This window comes from Malurus melanocephalus, unplaced genomic scaffold (assembly GCF_030028575.1).
Source record: "Malurus melanocephalus ecotype Western Australia unplaced genomic scaffold, MMel_1.1 scaffold_0, whole genome shotgun sequence".
NCBI lineage: Eukaryota > Metazoa > Chordata > Aves > Passeriformes > Maluridae > Malurus > Malurus melanocephalus.
Window position 1 is genome coordinate 7,843,777 of NW_026623232.1, and position 20,647 is coordinate 7,864,423.

General features: G+C 34.7%; 1 protein-coding gene across 3 annotated transcripts in view; it reads right to left on the reverse strand.

Annotated features, from left to right (window-relative positions):
• The window catches only part of CEP128 (centrosomal protein 128), a 114,278-nt gene that overhangs the window by 36,162 nt on the left and 57,469 nt on the right, over positions 1–20,647 (reverse strand). For all 3 annotated transcript variants that reach the window (XM_057381197.1, XM_057381111.1, XM_057381281.1), the window contains exon 20: positions 1,650–1,699. In XM_057381197.1, the coding sequence (XP_057237180.1) occupies positions 1,650–1,699 (50 nt within the window). The remainder of the gene's footprint in view (positions 1–1,649; positions 1,700–20,647) is intronic.

Consider the following 20,647-nt stretch of genomic DNA (forward strand, 5'->3'; position numbering starts at 1 on the left):
AGAGGGTATTTMCAGATCTCATAACTTTCTGGCAATAATGAACAGCAATTCGGATATAAATGTRTTCAGTTAAAGAGGACTACTTTGCAAAAAAGGGTCTTAGAGTGAGTAGGATGGTTCCAATGTGTTCTCAAAATAGTGTTTTCAAAATGGCTCATGCATTGAATAAAGTGCATTATATAGTTGCCAAATTCTAAAAATATAATAAACTCTTACAATCTCAGCAGATGATTTTCTAGACTAGCATCTAATGTATTAGGAAATTTACTAAGGATAATTTATACACTATTTGACTGTGAAAGTATGGATAGCTGAAGGGCGAAAAAACTGCTATCAAGCATTTGAATAAAAAAGCAGCAGCCAGAGCACTACAATTCACACTCTTAACCAGAACTGCCAGTTAAGGAAAGGAATAGAGCAATTTAATCAGGAGCATGAAAGTCAGGCAGGCACATTTAGCCACTACTGTGATGCAACTTCCTGCAGTATAAAATTACTCCTCATTCAATCAGAAGTAATATCATTAGAACAATTTGTCAACCATAAAGCTTCACATGAAAGCAGATGCAGAATTGCTTCACATGAAAGGGGATCTTTTTACATTGATGTAACCAGATATGCACCTGTGTAAACTGCTTGCGCAGACAAGCTCTCAGCCTTGTTGAACTTGAGCTGCCAGAAAGCCAGGCCAAGATTTTTGTTTGAACAGGAAACAGCTGGATTGGTGTGTTGTGTAACTTTTGGGTCTTGCAACTTCTCTCTTCTAACTGGATCAAACTGTTTGTACACTAACTTCTTTGATACCTCTAGCCCTCAAGATGCCTCCTATTTACTATATGAGAAGGCTTATCTTCAAACCAACTCCTATGGCCAAAACTCAGGTCAATACATAATTTCATTTTCTCTATGAGCCTTATCTTCATCAATTCCCTCACAAATGTCCYGCTTTCAGTACATACAGAATGCTGACTCATTGATACCCTCTTCATATTGTATGTAAACGTTTTTATATTCATATTGGGCATTGTTTGCAGCAATTTGTTATTAAAATWTTCTTTTTTTCTTTCCGTATTCTGAAGAATACACACACTGCCCTCCCTCATAGCCTCCTGAGCCTCACAATTCAGACATTCCAGCCTGTTTTTGCTTTTTTAGCCATTTCAATTTGAAAGGAATATGTTTTCTTTGACTGTAAGGTTTAAATACTATTCCAAAGCTGAGCTTAGGGCAAATCTGACTTCCTAAGCGCAAATTTAAAGTACTTAGCACAAACAGCTTTACTGGTAGAAGACATACAATAAGGATTTATAATATTGTATCAGTTCCTAGCATATATTGACTCGTCCATTCTTCTCAGAAAGGTGATTATGAACATTTAATGCTTCAGAGACTTTAAATACTTTCTTAGAATACTTCCGTTTTATTCAGCTTAACAGAAAAAAGAAACACAGCCCAGAGAATTTAACCCAATCAGTGAAGAAACTCAGCAGTGAGCATTACTAGCTATTGGGTCTGTATTTGCATRTATTTCCAAATCTGAATTTAAACCACAAGGCAGTTCAGAAAATCATAATGCTGTAACACAATTTGGTAATTTTAAGGGTGACAAAATAATAAAATGTAACTAGATAATTGAGCAAAAAATGTACCTGGAGAGCTCCCATTTCTTCCTCTCTTCTGTGTGTCTTCTCTAGTAGCTCTGCAAAATGAAAAACAGAACTTGTAAATTCAACTTCCTGTCTCTTGGCCTGACAGAAAAAGTACTGTGTAAAACAGTTATTGAGTTTTTTTATTTCACAGCTTTCACAACACTCCTTTTCAGCTGTTTAGCTAATAGATGAAATGTGTCAGTGATGATTGTTCTAAGCATAGACTGTTGAGGCGACTGAAAAATAGCCACAAGAACACAGGAAGACTATTTGAGGGGGAAAAAAAGCTTTCAAATTCACAGATAAACTTTTCTATATAAAAATCAATCTTCTGGGATACTTTTAGAATTGAATGAAAAAAATCAAAGACATTCTCTCTAAAAATTGACTAAAACAGATTGTCAAAGCTATGCAATTATATGCAAAAAGTTAAGTTACTGTAGGTTACTGCAGACAATTTTGACTAACAATAGTTACCCTCTCTCACTAAAATGGAACAATTTTGATGTCTTAGAGTCTTTACAACATAAAATCCTAGTATCTCATATTGTCATTTGTGTGACAATTACAGACATTGGCACATACATGCACATATGTAACATTTCACATTAGAAACTAATTTTGTTGGAGCTCTCTGGCATATGTTATGAGTTCCTTTTTTATTTCATTCACATAGTTTTATGATTAAAATCATGTTTTTGATAAATTGCAACATATTTATAATTCTGGGAAACCTTAAAGTTATAACCTTATAAACAGGAAAAACAAAATTGCTGCAGGCTTATTACTATTTTACTATCAAAAGGTCACTCAGAAGTTTTGCATGAGAAGAGTATTGCTTTATCTAAGCCAAGAGCCTGACTTTGAATTGAGACGTGCTCCAGTTTTTTAGCAATTAGGAGAGCTATGAGATTATGAAACTGCCTTGACAATCACAGAAGACTGAATTCTGACTGTCAGTTCCCTCAGCATCCAAGTACAGAACAGCTAACTGGAAGTACCCGTGTTTACCTCCTTAAGAAATAAAGTTTACTGATACTTACATAGTTCATAAAGATAAGTTTCAAAGATTTACAATAGTAGCTACATAAAATATTCTACTGACATTAATTTGTCTTCTTTCCTTTATACCTCTAATATTTTACTTTTCTTTCTCCTTCKCTTGTTACGAAGCCTCCTTGTGAGCAACCCAGCCTGCTACCTCTTTTCTCATAGCTCATTRTTCATTTCCAATTGCATGCATATTTGAGATTTATTTCCAAGCAGCAGTCCTTTAAAAAGCAATGCAGTTAACATGTAAAAAATTTTAGTTAATTCTTTCATAAGCTGAAAGGTTGACTTGCTGTTCTTTCTTCTTAGCTTCTATGCAATTTATCCCCAATTCCTTTCTTAAAATTAGTAAAATTACTATTTCTTCACTTTGTTTTGGTGCATTTTGTTTTTATGGAATATTTTTTTGGTATGCTTTTCAGTCCAGTGATTCAACTGCYATATAAAGTACTGTAGCTAAATGTGCTGCCATCAACACCAGTGCAAGAATTTTGCATTGTAAAGTGGCTGCCCTGTATTTTTATTTTGGGTATATTTCAGTATTACATTTGAGTTCATAAAAATTCGCATTGTAATACCAGCTTTAAAAAAAATTAGGATGGAGAATAAGTCTAGAAGAAAAGGGTGGGAAATGAAAAATTCATCCCCATGTTCCATCTGACCAAAAAACCCCAATTATTATACTTTGTTCTTTTTCATTCTAATGCAATAWTTAAGATTCTATTGTACAGACATGATTGTTCTAAGTGAAAAAGATGTWATTGCAAGGTTCCTTTCAAAGATCTTCTACAAACGTAAAATAAGTTGAGCTAGTTTCTGCTAACAGTCTCGATTTGAAAATTCTGCATCTCAGATTAGGGTTATGCAGAATCCATTTACTTTATTGTACCACTGCCTAAATAGGTTGTCCTGCAGGATGCTTCATAAAACTCTGTCCCCAGAAGGGCAGGGAGTTATTATAGTGGTGTTATTTAACTGACAAAATATACACCTGTACATCCTTTATGAACATATATTTAAAAATCAGTTCCGCATTTCAACTGACTCTGACTCCATTTAGTACTCCATATAAAATAATGACTTCTTCTCCAAACTTAAAGTAAAAAAAAAATAAAGCAATATATATTAAACAGCTATACAAAAAGTCACAAATAGCATATTATATCATTCTTTTGGACATTATTTACAATGACAGAATAACTTCGCTGACTTGATCTGAAAAGCTCTGTTGATTTGTTTTATAATTTGTACAACATTTCCCATATTTAAGTTCTTGTACAAAAATATTTTATGTCATGCACGAGAAAATACTGTTGCAATAAATTTAAGACAGATAATGCAGCGTCTGTAACAGAGCACAGATGGCAACTAGATCTAGTGGAGGCTCCTTCCATCCATCCTATGAACAGCCTCTGAGTTTTTCCTGTTAGAATTTTGTTCACAAAGGAAGTTGTGCAGTGGCATGGATTACTACAATCCTGCTATCATTTCCTTTCAAGGCCTAATGTAACCACAGGGTATTTGGTTTTTTACCAAAGCAATACATCCTTTTTCTCTTGGGGCACAGAACACATCAATTTATAAATTGTCTAGACAAATCAGAATTAATGAAAAAGGCACCTTTAGGCATTGATGGCTCTTCTCAAAAGATGAATAATACATGGGAAAAGACAACAAGAGAAATGAGATGTAGAAATAAAGATATTCATCAACATATTCCCTTTTCTTATTTCTAGCTAAATACGAAGCTTGCAATCCAATAATGAATTACAAGCTAAAGTTATTAAAAAATCAGATATATTTCAGATGTTTAGAACTGCTGAAAATCAACAGCAAGTTCAGGATATTGTCTGCAAAATTATGGATCATATTTTAGTGCAGTTATACAAAAGCAATTTATTTACAGTGGTTAAATTCCAAATAATGTAAAGATTACATCTCACTAAGCTATGCATCAGTGAACACCAACTGAGTGTCCTTGAAGTTACGCTACAGTGGCTTGGATTTGACTAATCAAACTTCCAGGAAAAATATAGGTTATGATTCAAAACATTCTGTCAGAATCGTTATCTATTGCAGCTTACCTGACACTGAACCAACACAGTATGTTGCAAAATACTGCAAATACTAACTTGGAGATGAAGATGATATATTCCATCATAACACATAGATAAGTGAGGAAAAAAAGCTATGCAGTTATTTGGACAGACTTTTTTCACACATACACCCCACTTGTAATTTTTACTGCTGATGAAAAGTATCAGAAGACAGATTGAGGAGCAGATATTYAATGGCTGAAATCAGTAAAATGCAACAGTACTATTTTACTTGTCCTAGCTGATCCATTAATATGCCAATAACTAACTAGAATAATTTGCTTAATGAAGTGAAATGTTCAACTCCTTTATCTCTGTGCTGGGTGTAACAAAGGTGGGAAACTGCACTGACTTGATATTATCTGGAGCAGCAACCTCTTAATTTCAAACACTGAATGACCTCCAATTTTAAGAAACTGAAGATAATTATAGACTACATTCCTCCTCGCATTCTCAGAGAAGACTGACTTGCCAGAGAAAAGTCTACAAATTGGACCAATACCACATTTTTATGTTCACCTTGTTCTAGCCAAGGGGAATGCACAAATACAGAACTGTACACAGAATCAGTTCTTATAGTCATAGATTCCTACTTATATAGTGAAAAATGCTAAAATGTAATTCAGAGTGCTCTGAAGTTGACATTGACAATTCAATTCAGTATTGCATTCAGGTAATATGCTGTAAACTACCCCAGATATCTGCAGGAGGCTGGTAGATTCTGATTCAATGCTCTCACCCCTCTGAAGCAGCTGGAGATCACACAGGAAAATATCTCACATAGCACAAATTATAGAATTACTCACATAGCACAAAAATTACTGGTCTTATGTGGCATTAAAGCAAGAAATCCAGGTCATTAACAGAAAAGAATGGCAGTTGGGAGAAAATTGTCAACATACTTTTTGCATCATCAAGCTAAGAAAAGCTCTTCTCCAAAACACAAGTCAGGGCTTTCATTATACATTACTAAAACTATTTTGGATTTCCCAAAGTTTGTAACCCTAGACATTGAGATTTTAAGTTACATAACTGCATACCAAACTCTTGAGAAATTACTTAATTAAGACACCCAGATCATATTACCTTTAAATCTGCTTTGATCAGAATTGTTGGGTTTTTTATAATTTCAACTATTTCCTATCATTCTCACTTCAAATACACATCCCACGGCTTTCAGTCATTGTTTGGATGTGTTTCCCACAAAACTGCTGAACAGATACTGCAGCGTTACTGCAGATGCACAAGGCAGCCAAGCAGGTTTCCATCAAGTATGAAGGAATTTTCAAGCAGCTAAATAAACCAGTTTCTCTCAACTAGAAATTACTTATCTTGTTCACATCTACACAGCCAAGTTTAATCACATGTCACTTAAAAGTTCTTCCCTTCACACAATGAATCTGACACGAAGGCCCTATTTTGGGGGTGAATCAAGATGTTTATAGCTGAACTAGTTTAAACAAAGTGTTTCACAAGATATATATATTCATGGCTAGTAGAGGCAGGACAACTRCAGTTTTGTTAGGCTGTGATGAATTGCTTCACAATACTGTGACAACTGTCACAGTCCAGAAMCACTCAGTATTAAAGGATGTTTAAAGGAGGCTGAACCTTTGTACTGGCAGGCCAGACACCACAAATCACCCTGGCACTAAAACAACTGAGATGTAAAACAGTACTGGCACATGCTTCACACTGTTTTAATTGAAACAGTACTTGTCAAATATGCAAGCCATTAAGGGAATTTTTACGTAACCATATTATTACCAACTTAAAAGAGCTTTAGAGAAATAGGTATTTATTAGAGCATTAATTTTGGCTAGTGTAAAATAAGGCCCATAAATTATGAGTATGTCAGACTCTGTTTATGTAATCCCAAGCAATATTAAAAAAAAAAAAAAAAAACCACAAAAAACCCCACAAAAACCCGTAAGTCTCAAGTGATTTTTAATACTGATTAGAGCTTTCTAGTCCATTAGCAAATTGTTCTATTAACATTGAGCACATTTCAGTGTCTTTAAAGATTTCAGCTCAGCTTCCACCACTGCATGCAATACAGTACTCATGACCATCAAGGCAAAAACAGCTGTTTATCTGTATCTAAATCACTAGTTTTCACATCCACATTTAAAAAGAACYCCAGACTTAAAGGAATACCAGTTTTAAAAAGTGCAATATTCTTTGCCTTTTTAGCTACTAGCAATTTATTAGCTACTGCAGTTGTCAGCAAGTAACATAGTCCAGATTTCAAAAGAACAAATTTTACAGAAAACTTGAAAGTTTTTTTAATCCATTCATTGATATCTTTCAGGTATACATTTGTATTTTTACTGTGTAATTTCAAAGCAGATTCTTCAACCTAGAGTGGTGCATTTCCTTACCTTAACCCCTAATCGTAAAAGAAGAAGAAAAAGAAGGTGTCTGAAGCTAATAAAGAAGGAAACAGTTCACTGCTCAGATTCCCTAACAGACTTACAACTATGCAGGAAACAGAACATGCCATTTTCTTTCTATTCCCTGAGGCTTAGGCAGGCCTGGTATTTTGTAGCAAAAGTTCTAAATGTTCTCATCTCCAGTCTGGCCTGGTCCATATTTCTTTGTTTGCAAAGAAACTAATTACTACTGGGAAAAGAATATCTTGAAGAAGGGAAATGTAATCATTTGGGAGCTCTGAGAGACAACATGGAAGTGCAACTTAATATTCTCTCTCAGAGAATTTCTATTCAAGTCATTCTCATGACTTTTAAAAGACTTCTAGGAATGAGTGATACATTACTGGGTCAGGCCTAAAATCATACAGCCGATATCCCACTTCCGACAGAAAGCATGAGTAGACAGGGGGATAAAATACGGTAATATTATTTACTCTAATGGAGGCTTCCAGAAATAGGAATCTGAGAGAACACCTAAGCATTTGAGAGAAAAAGGACTGTGTCTGGAAATTCCTCAACCTAGCTGACCTCCACAAACTTGACTATTTATTTTAAAAAGGCTTTTTAAAATATGTTGATGGCAAAAGCAGTGCAGAAATAACACTGACCCATTACAGGATGTGACTCTCACAAACAGGGACAGAGACAAGGCAGAGGTGTTTAATGCTTTCTTTACCTCTGTGTTCAACACCAATGATAGGCTAGGATTCCAGTTCCCTGAGCTGGAGAACCATGGCTGTGAGAACGATAAAACTCCCAGCCAATCCTGAACTTGTGAAAGATATGCTGCTCCCTGCCAGCTGGATCCCTAGAAGTCTATGGACCCTAATGGGATTCATTCAAGAATACTAAAATAGCTGGCTTATATCATTGTGAGGCCTCTCTCAATGATTTTTGAGTGGTCCTGGGAATATGGAGAGGTCTCAGTTGACTGAAACTTGGCAAATGTCTGGATTTTCAAGAAGGGCAAGAAGATAACCATGGCACCCATGGAAAGGGACCTGGGAGTCCTGGTCGATGGTAAGTTGAACATGAGTCAGAAGTGCCCTGGCAGCCAGGAGGGCCAACCCTGTCCTGGGGGGCATCAGGCTGGGCAAGGTGGGTGATTGTCCCACTCTGCTCTGCACTGGGGCAGCTCCACCTTGAATACTGTGTGCAGTTGTGGGTGCTACAATAAAAAACAGACAAGAGGGCTACAAAGATGAGGGGAAGTCATATGAGGAGCAGCCGAGGTCACTTGGTCTGTTCAGCCTGGAGGAGACTGAGGGGAAAGCTCATTGCAATCTGTAACTTCCTCACGAGGAGAACTGGAGAGGCAGACACTGATTTTTGCTCTCTGGTGATCCACTGATCATGTGGGAATCACCTGAAATTGTATCACGGGACGTTTGAGTCGGATATGAAGAAAAGGTTCTTCACCCAGAGGGTGGTTTGACACTGGAAGAGACTCTGCAGGGAGGTGATCACAGCAGCAGCCTGACAGAGCTCAAGAAGTGTCAGGATGATGCTCTTGGGCACATGGTGCTATTCTTGGGGCTCTTCCATGCAGGGACTTAAGCTGGACTCAGTGATCCTTGTGGGTCCCTTCCAAATCTGCATTTTCTATGATACATTGAACCTAYTTCTTGTTTTTGGATGCCAGAACATTTTAGGACAATGAGTTTCTATAATTGAAACATGTAATGTGTAAAACAAAGAAGATTCCTTATGTTTCTAACATGATGTCTGGACTGTCAATGTCTTCTTTACATGTATAATTCTTACTTATAATTTATTTCCTTCAGTAAGTCTTCCTTGTGTTTCATCCTGATACTCCTTTTATTTGCTTTTCACTTTGGTTGGTATTTGATGTAGATAGTTYACTTACTAATACCTCTTCACACTTCCAACTTTTCACTTGTCCCAAGAAGCAGTCCTAAACTCTCCTCATCAGTTTTATAACCTCTCTGCACCTGCCATTACTTGAACTGTTACAGTGTCTGCCTTACAGTGAATTCAAATTTCAAGAGTGGATACAAACATGTTCAAATACACAGCTTAAATACACAAGATAATTGGCCAAGTTCCTGTAACCTCTTCTACAGTCCAATTATGATTGCATTGGAATAGTTTGTCTGAATATGAGAATAAATATATCCAAAACACTAAACTAAAAGGTTATCAATCAAAAAATTATATGTCCCAATATGCTTCTTTTTAAGAGGCCTTTATCAAAAGAATGTGATTTTATTTTTTTTTCCTAAAGCTTACATGAGATTTTTTTTGTTCTATTCCTGGCTTTCCATTTTCCTGGGAAATTTTCTGTGCTTCATTTCAACATGCCTAAAGAAAATATTTCCCTGTCTTCTGACGTGAAGCTCAAGCAAAGTGCACTGAAATCCACGCAAAATATTCCTATGAACTTCCTTTATATACAAAAGGTGACGACAACACAAAGCTTCATTATGTCTTAGCAACTGCCTAATTTATGAGCTGGGAGAGATACTATGTCTATTATATTTATTTAGGACCATATTGATTCCCAATTGAAATCACTGTAGGAGGAGTATGAGAAATGGTTGTTATCATATATGCAGTTAACAGACCTTGAAGCACAGCTATAAGAATTCTGTTGTTTTCCTTTGAATAACATTTATGTACCAGCAGACATGCTGTAGAGGATTCCAAAAGCTCCCGAGGGACTTAGGGTTTCTAGTTAAAAAAAATTACTGAAGAGCAACTTCCCAAAACAAGCAAAGATGCTTTAGTAAGTTCCTAGATGCTTTATAAGTTCCATTAAATTTCATTAAGAAACAGTTTGTAACATATACAAATAAGAACGCTAACCTTCAAGTGATAAAAAAAGTCTCTCTCTGAATCAAAGATGGTTTCCTTATGAAAATGTAATCCAGGCACGCGTCTTCTACCTCAGTAGGGCTGCACTTACAAGAGTGTATACTTATTTATCATCAAGTTGTATATTTATGTGTATTTATTTTCAATAAATAAATACAGATATATTAGGGGGGGTATGCTCACAAACTTTTTACTGATGGGGCATGCAATCAATAAAGTCTGGAGACTAGTGCTCAGTATTTAGAACCTTGGAACCATCTCACTTCTGAAGTAAGCAGACCATGGCTGGCAGTCAGCATGCAGAATTTGGATTGGTTTGTTTTTTTTTTTTAATAAAGGCATTTAGTTTTTATAAAGTTGAAATGTTTTCTAGCCTCTGTCACTCCAAAATTCTTTCTCCTTATATGTCAAGCAGCATACATCATAACACATGGAACTGAATGATAAAAAAGCAAAGTTAAAATAAGAGCAAGGTCTGAGAAYGGTGTCTATGGGAAGAAAGATTGTGTGGGAAGAGGAGACTAGAAATGTTTACAGTCAAGGGACAGAACAAGAACGAGTTGTTTATTATTCAAATAGAGGCTCTCCTATGAACAGTAGATTGTACCTGGAGACTTTATTGTAGCTTTGGAGTCACTAGTGATTGGAACCAACCAATCTTGAAGTGCAAAATACACCTCGTTGTATCTAGAAGAGCCACTGTCTGTATGTTAATGCTAATCTTCACTAGGATTTTTTTTATCTAGAATTATGAGTGTCTTCTCTAAATTGCTGCCACTATTACAAACTCAGAGGGGGCAACCCAGGTATCATTCGCTCTCTGTAGTGTCCAAATAAGCAAGCTGAATTCCAGCCAGAATAGAATCAAGGGTCTCTTGTATTAGCTAGTGAGCTGGTACATCATAATTAACACAGCCAGGACAGCAATATAGCTATTAACTCACAGTGAGTCACAACTGCAGGGCTATAGAAAACCTTCTGTTTGCATTGTTTGCTCAACTCTTCTCTACAGAGATGTAAAAGCATATAAGGAGCATATAAAGTCAAAGCACTGGAATTTCAGTTTTAGGCAGACTCATTAATCAACCACCTTCTCTCACTTTTCCTTGCCAGGAATACTAAATCTCCTACATGAGTGTCCTTGCACTACGGACTTTAATCTGCTTCACTGCTGTAGGATGACAACACCAGAGCTTTTCCTATTGCAGCTTTTACTAAACCATGATTCTACTGACAGAAAAAAACATTGCGGGCTAAAATTTTCTTTGTGCCCATATTTAACACTTTCTTAAAATTTGCTTTTAATACATGTATTTCACACTAAGTTAAAAATTTAAACAGAATAAAGAATATTCTTGTCTGAAAACAAGAATTACAGATATCAAGAATGGAACAGTGAAAAAAAAATCCAAATGGGAAAAAAAGCACAGCAAATTGATCCAGTAAAGCAAAAGGTTTATCTGAAAGGCATGGCTTCTGCCATGAAAATTAAAATGGGACATACCAGATACTAACTATGCAGCTGCTATTCTTTTTTTTCCATTATTTTTAATGACTTGGTTAGCTGGTTTAAAAATAATTTGGGATTTTCAGGATACTAACATTTTCTGATTAAAATGATCTGGTTTTAAAAACAATATCCACAAATCTACTGCAACCAAAAAGTTGCTATGAAGATAAAAGCAAATCATACAGTTGTTAGGTGAATCTATTCTCAAATTAATGATTTCAACAACATTAAAACAACACTAATAATTGCAAGCTACTCTCATCTTGTAACAGCCTTTGTGTCAATAGAATTTTCCCATTTATCATGSTTAAGTTAAGGATGAAAAAAGGGTAAGAATGTAGTAAGAAAAGCCAGCATTGTTACAGTCTATTTATCCCTCCTCTTACATAAGTTAAAGAATATTGTCCTGTAACTGCACTTGAAACAAAAATCCAAACCTCAAGCAMTAACAACTGTGAAATCCCTCTAGTCACTATAGATTCCGGATTATGCCTTTTATTTGCAGGCAAAAGAGAGAAATTTTTTGTAAGTGCAAAACAAACTTTTCTCATGGCAATAATGTTTCTATTAGAAATAAATCTGAAGAACAGACTTTTAAAAAAATCTAACATGCAATGCCAGTGAATAAAYGTGTCAGATTTTACTTGATAAATTTCGTTGAGAAGCCATCAAACTTCAACCTAACAATCTAAAAGCACATTTATACTACAATGAAATTCTTTATTTAAAGCTTCAAATAAGCTAGTTTGGATACTAATGAGTGTGTCATTACTCCTTCTTCAGGTCCCACAGAAGCCAGTCCAGCCCCAGTTGACACGGTGCTAGCACCAAGTGCTCTAGTTCCACCGGATGTGGTTAACTTTCACATAGATGGCATTTGCAGCTGCGTTTGCCAAAATGCATGGAGGTTTCTTTGCTCCTGGGCTCTGGTCATGTATTGCTCTTGCTTACTTTGTCCTGCTTTGGCAAAATGGCAAACCTACTCCTAATACCTCCATAAGGTATTAGTTCATCACAATGAGAACAGTGTACTGGCAAAAACCAGATAGTCCTATGTGTAATATCGAGTAATACATGATTATAGACGGGTCCAAGGAGGAGGAGACAGGGAACAAGGGATGAAGAAAGTAGCACTATTGGGAGCGAGCGAAATAGCAATAAAAATTCAGCCTTTTATCTACCGTGATATCAAATGTCTCCATGAATGGGAAACTGTAATTTGACCCAGTAACTCATGATTATTTTGGATTTGTGTGTGTGACCTGTCTTCATACCTGTCTGTAACACAGATCTAYGCAAGGTAACTGAACAACAGCTTTTTCTCCCATAGTTTTGCTTAGAAAACCTGTTAAATAACCTGGGAAGAAAAAGAAAAATATCAGCATTATACAAAAGAAAATATAGTAAGAAATGGCTGAAAGTAGGGTCCTCAGAATAGCTGACACTTTAATCAGAAAAGACAGCCGAACACTGTTTTGTCACTGCATATAATATATAATTGTTACAATTCTCTCCTGAATGGAGAAACATTTCCTTTCTGGTAATGAATAAAATTTTCCAGGAGCACACAGAAAGAAATTGAAACTTAATTTGTTTTCATTTACCAAGTGCAAGCTTGAAAAGATAATTTGTCATTTCTTGTTTTAGAAAATTATGTTGATATGCTTATGGGCATGGTAGCTGTATAAAAATTATGGTATCGCATATGTAAATGACAAAACAGGAAATTGAATGCCACTTTCTTCAGTGAATTCTCTCTCTTAATATCCTAGGATTTTCTTTTTTTGATGTTTATCATCTCAACCATATTTATGCATATCAGCAAATTTCCTTTTGGCTACATCTGAAAAGCAGCTGCAGATTTTAAACCAAATATACACAGAACCGCTCTTGGACCGATCAGCTAAGGAATGGTCAAATATTAAGGGTATCAAGGTTTTCGAAGCTAGTGCAGCTCATTTGAAGTAACCAGACAAATCAAAGGAAGCCAACAGCTGCAAGATAGAAAGCTTTTCTAGCCAAGGTCACTCGTTACTTTAGATGAGTAATTCTCCTGAGCTTAGAAGTGCATCTCTTAATCGGGCTGAAGATCAGAGCTAAACAATCCATTTGCAATATTCACAGCATAGGAGAACAGATAAAGCTCAAAAATACTGGTCTGAAAATCAAATTTCCCTACCAATCTCAGAAAAAAAAATGGATCTTTCAGCAGCTTGGATATCTTGTCAGAAGAGTAAAGCACACAGWAAAGTTCTATCTCCATGGAATTCACTCCTTGATAAATGCTGTAAGAAAGCTTTAATTTTACTGGATGAATAACACTATGTATCACTAGACTCCAACAGCTTCGAAGAAAACATTTTCTTCAACCAAACACACACACACAGATGGTCAACACGTCTCACTGAAACCAAATATAATGCAACTAGAAATTATATAACACCCTATCTACCCCATCTGCTATAGAGGAAGATGCAATCAACTGAGCTGGAAATTACAAAGAAAGCCGTAACAGCAACATTTCTAATTTTTTCAGCTGCAGTTAAGCTTTGAGTTTATTCCTTGGTGGGGCAATCCTGTGGTTGCACTGCCCCATGGTAACTGGTGATACACAACTGAGATTTACCAACTCAGCTGGTAAACATTTTAACTTCCACTGAATGGCACATTTCACTTAATATCTAAAAATCTACTTAGCAAATTATACTATCTAAATGCACTAACTTGTTATTCCTTCCATGTAGCACGTGCAAAAATCTACAGTACAACATTTTTGTAATTTTTTGGAGAACCTTTTATACATAGATTTGAGGAAGAAATCTCTCCTATACCCCAAAAGAGAAGAKAATATTAAGAGGAAAACTATATATAATTGAATAGCAACATCAGACTTTTTTTTTCTTTTTCTTTCTCTTSTGCAGTAGAGTTTGTGTCATTTTCAATAGACACTTGACTTTTTATTTCTGATCAATAGAATTCTTGGAGACTGCTCACAAAAAAACCAAATTTATACTGCTATTTTCACTGAGTAAAATAATAAGAGGGTATTAATCTCATGATGAAGATTACATGGAGAAATGTATATCTAGTATGAGCAGTATAATAAATGTACTATAAAAATTTTATTTGTTATAAAAAGACATTGCAAATCTTATTACAAGGTTGACAAGAGCTGCAAATAAATGATGTTTATTATAGAACTGTTTATCTCCTTCTCCCAACACTACATAATTTCTACAGGTAGAGACATTCAAATACATAGCAAAGAAATGGCAAAATGACTGTTAAAATCCCACAAAAATGCAACTATAAATGGGAGAACGCACTGAATATTCCACACACCTAACTCTTTACGTATTTACATTATATTCTCATGTTTGTTTAATACAAATAATATAATGCAAGAAACAAACAAGTTTGCAAAGTTGCTAAAATATTTGATTTGTTTTTTATGATGTTTCTTGCAGSACATTACATAAAATACATTGACAAACAGAAACTTGGAAAGTGCTTTCAATAGCTGGGGCATCATCTCCTAGGTTAGGAATGGAGAGGTATCAAGCAAATATCAAATGTGCTTCACTGGAAAGGCCCCTGAAGGGTATAACTGTTATGAGACATAGTTTATAATAYGCATTGATCTGCTCATGCCTCTTGAGAACAGAGAAAACAACAGAAAACTTGTCTCTTGATGTACACTCCATGTTGAAAACTCATATTGTTTACGTAAGGCTTTTATATCCTCTAGCAATCTTACAAAATGGCTAAATTTCTCATCCCTTGCATCTTTATATTACATAAGACAAAATATAATTACAAAAAAATTACTGATCCYGAGACTAAAAGTAAAGGTTTAAGCCTTAGCTCTAAAATACGTTTTGCACTGTGCAAATATAGTTCTAAATAGTCTTCAGGAAAGAAGAAAATTACCAAAATGAAAACTTTGGCTTGCTTTTCAGAAACTGATTTTTACCTCTTACCCAGAAGTTTGTATGTTCTTCTGTGGCTTCTGTAATTTCACCCCTTTGTCTAGTAAAATTTTCCTTTGATGCAACAACATTTGTTGCTGGCATATTTATTTCAAAAGGCCTTTTAGTAGACATAATGATCAGATTGTTTTCTTCTCTATGACAATCTACATGCTTAATAATGGTAATAAAAACCAAATCATAGACAACCTTCAGTTTCAAAGTAATGTTTAAAACTAATCACGTTGGTTTTTCTGACTCTATCTAGCATCTTCTTCAGTCCTACACTTTACCCATAGTATAATAACACAGTGCAACACAAACCTGTGCTTTTCCTCTACACATTTGATCCTCAAAGGTCATTTGTCCCAAAGTACTATCATGATCACTAACAGATTTTTTCCCATTTAGTAAAAACTTCTATTTTATTGTAAATGTCTGTCCTTCTTCTGTCTTGATGTGTATTTTATACACCAGCAAACCAGTTTTCTTGGGCTGAAGTACAACGGCATTAGAAATCCTTCTGGAATAAACATTTTCCCTTGGATCTTGTTTGCTCTGCTAACACAGTGCAAACAAAATCTTTAGAGCTTTAAAATAAAAGAGTGGTCTCGCACAGGACAAAAATTAAGAGCATGTMTCATGAAAAAGAAAAATGTCAGATGGGCAATTTGGAGCCAGTGTACGCATGCAACTTGCACACCGTGTACTTCAGTGTGGACTCAGATGCGAACAGAACATGTGCAACAAATTTTAAGATACAAGACCCCTTTGTCTTGACCCAAAGTAATAAAGTATCAATCATATTGTTGATTCACATGGAGAAAGAAGCTGCCTAGCATGTGATGGCCACACACTTCTTATATAGCTCTTCAACAATGCCCTGTTTGCAGCTGGCATCTATACTAGTGGACTGACATTTCTTCCTAACCCTGAGGCAGCATGGTTCCTGGATCTGTCCAATACTGTACTACTACTCAAGTAAATTAGACTATTACAAGTTAGCAAATCATCATCAACTTGCAGTATTTGATTCCTAATGAACCTAAAGAAATTAATTACCAAAACTATATGAGCAGCAACAAATAGAATGATCAAATTCAGTCACACTATATCTGTACATTACCATTTCAGGAAATATGAAATGCTAATTTTGTGAACTAAAAGCATTTTATGCTGCCATTYTTACGGTAACAACAGATTAGCACATGAAAAATGCATGATCGTGCAGCTGAATGGCCCACATAATCATAGCATTGATTCTCAATTACAGTAAGGATGGAAATTTTCATAATTTAGTAGTAATAACACTGACTTTATTGTAAATAATGCTTTAGAAATCAAAATTCCTTCTAGATAACAAGCAAAATCTGTTGCTTACAGCAAGACTGCAAAATAATTACCTTTATTTAATCAAGTTATTTCAGTCTTACACTGAAGTGTTTTAAGACCAAAATAGGAGTTGCAGTGTACAGTAAACACATTAGATTTCAAAATACAATAATTTTTAAATAGTCAAAAAAGGAATCTTAGGACACTTTCAGTTTTTATTCCACTTAATGCAATCTTCCACAAAGCCAGCCTGAAAATGTCATACTATATACATATTGTACATAAACTACATATATCAGATAGGGTATTTTTGTATTTTCAAATCTGAAATGTTTTTTGCAACAAGTTAGAAATATTCCAACCTTAAAGGTCACATCTTAACCTTTGTGGCTTCTTTTCTAGCAGCATGTGTTTCACTGTAATAGATGAAAAGCCCATGTTACAAACTCATTAAACCAGGCTGTGTACATATTGATCAAGAAAAAAGAGCGAAGTATTAGTATATCTCCAGCTTTTACAAGTATAAGTATGAATATTTACATTCCACTTTTATTTAAGAAGCCACTTTAATAAAATATAGCCCAKCATACTTATAAACCCTTTAATACACTTGAGAAGCATCAGCTCWACCGCCTTGGAAAAGGGAGTCCCTTCAAGGATGACATGAAGCTATGCAAAGCAAATTTCCTTCCAAGTTCCATGACACATCTCATGGCTTGACAGAAGTAAGGCATCTGAAATAYTAAGTTCTCTGCCAATTTAAATATGCTCCTGGTGAAAAATAAACCAGTCATAATATTCYGTAAGAACTTGATGGGGAAATCGTGGATCACCGAATAGCTGTAAGATCATTGCATTATACTCAGTGGTATCCTAACTTAATTCTGTCCTTTGAGCTCTTCCTTAATAAAAGTGTGTTCCATGGTTTTTAAGCATATTGCGTTAGAACAAAATTATTTCACTAGGATTTTATATAATGTCTTGTAAGAAATGGTATAGTGTCTAATCCTTTGACTTTGGAAGTGGAAGCAGTTTTCCATACATACAACACTCAAGCGTTATTTTCAGAAAATGCTGCTTCTTGAGCTTCAAACTAATCAAGAAAGTAATGCATTACGGCCGAGTCATCAACTATAATTAAAACCAGGAAGATAATTTTTTTCTCCTGGCAGTTCAAATATGTACACGATTGATGCAGTATGTACATACACATGAAGTACCTAGATATATATTTCAATCAATGTCTTTGTTTTGCACTTAGTTTCTTTTTCTAGGGGTAGGCATCTCAATTTACCAGGTATACTAAAACAAAACCAAACAAAAAGTCCACAACAAAATCACACTTAGAAGTGTTAGAAATGTGAAACATAAATTAAGGTATAAATTTTATATTTAAATGTTTTCCACTAAACTCAGATTTACATACTGGCAGTATAGAATGCTGCACAAAGATACTGGTCAAATACTCAAAAATACTGCAATATGGACGTTTGTATTTTAAAAAGTAGTTCTCAGAGTAGAAAGGTAGTGTATAATTAAGAAATGCAACTGAGGAATAGGAGACCAAGCTTTGCCTTAGTTTCCTCTTTTTTTTCTCTTCATACATAACCAGAAGCAAGCACATTCTCTTTATGAGTTAGATATCGTGTCTGTTTTAGCAAGAAAATAAAACTTAAGAGCAACAATGTTTACTAAAAGTGCCAAATAACCTGCAACTAGAGTCCTTTACAATAGGCAGAAGCATCCAAATCATGCCCTTGACTGTGTTATGACCTTATCCTAAAGGCATAASAGATGCAGACAAGAAAAGAGTGACACTCCCTCAGCCCACTATAAAGAAGATTCAGTATAATCACTACCCATTATTACATATGAATTTTTAAAAAAATTACATAAAAGGATTTCTTATTTAGTAAAAACAATTAGTAGGTTCTTGTTGTAATCACTCATAGTGTATGAACTATATAATTAATTTGCTTGTCTTGCTTGGCTTTAAAGCATTTCTAATGATTTCRCCTTTAAATTACAAAATATGTAAAGCATTTAAATGTACCAATCATAGTTTCCATTTTCTTAAACCAAAACCAAGAAGGTAACAAAAGATGTTAGATATAGACAGTTGTTATCTTGAACATACTAATCAGAGCAAATATTCAACCTAGGAATTTGTCATATTTAAGCCACTAGAAGGAAAAACGTGTAGATTAAATATCACYTAATTCAAGATTAAAAAAAACAAAACCAGCCATATTATGTTTTTTTCAAGAATTCACTTATAATGCATATTTTGTAATTAAAATTATTTTGTTATATACAATCAACATTTAGAATTGGCTTTACTGATGACTGAAGTGAAAATTCTTCTCAAAGTGAAGAATTTTTTGGTAGTGACACAGGATTTAAACATCAGCTCTCCCAATACACAAGACCATTAGCACACACTTTAGGAAAAAAATGGATTTTAAATAGCATGTCAGCTGAAAGGATATAAAAGCTATCAACATAACAATGAACTACACTGAGAAACATTCTATTACAGCCTGAAAAAATCTCCATAAAGCCATTTACACAAGCCCTAATTTYTGAAAGATACTGAATCTATGACATAGCAAAATACAAGATTTTAAATTTTATTTTAATTTCAAGAAGTTTACAATACTAAATCTTAGGTAGTATTTTTTTTCATTTCTGTTCAAATTTCCAACATGATTCATCTGTATTTTAGACTAAAATGATTAATGATGGCAAGAGGTGAGAGAAACAAGAGCCCTTGATTCAGTTTCATTTCCTATAAAATGGCATATTATTTAATTAAACTGACAGCTTATCAGACATTAAAGAGTTTTTTTCAGCATGCAATTGTTACCTAAAGAAGACTGAATGACAGATGGCATGTTTCTGTTACACACTTCTCAGGAAAATTACTAAACGCAAGTGTRAAAGTGCCTGTGTTGGAGTGGTTTTAGGTTGGTTGGGGTTTTTAAATTTAATAGCTGTAAATTGATGATATTAATTTGGTATAGGAATAGTACATAACCTGAAAGCATGACAACATCTTTCATACTAATTCAAGGAGTCCTAATAAAGTTGAACAGTTCATTACCAGATTCTCTTTACTAGACAGTGTTAAACCACTGTTAAGCTGTAATTGTGCTTATAAACAATGCTATGCCATYATTTCAATAGTTGTAAAAAACCCCAAAAAACCCACTAGATCATGGAATATCAGCTATTTTAGCTTGGTTTAAAGAAAAAAGTAATAATTCACAAAAGGAAGAAAAGATTAAATGATACATTTCAAATATTTAATATACACTGAATCCCTATCCCCCAGGTTACTTTTGTTAATTTTGATTTAGTTTCCAGTATATGCAGGTAAACCAAGAAGTAAAACTAATAAATTTAATCTCTTGTTGTTAGTGAGTACTACAAAGTCAGCAATTTAGTGTTTAGAGGACACATCATGCTTTCCAAACTATAAATCTGTACATAAGTTTCAGATAATCTTCTAAAGTATGTGATTCAGAAAGAAAAAAGAAATCAAAGGAAGTCTTAAAAACATCTTAGCTACAGTCTAGTCCCATCTCTTACCTTCTCTCTTTTACAATGGCAGCCATATTTTTATGAGTTCATAAAAAGATAATGTCAAATGAAAAYGGTTCCAGAAAAATACAAGATAATTACAGCAATACATGTCCAGTCCGACATTTCCAGTTTTCCAATTAAAAAACCCCACAGTGTAAGATTTCCAAATGATTTGGGCTTAATTCCATTC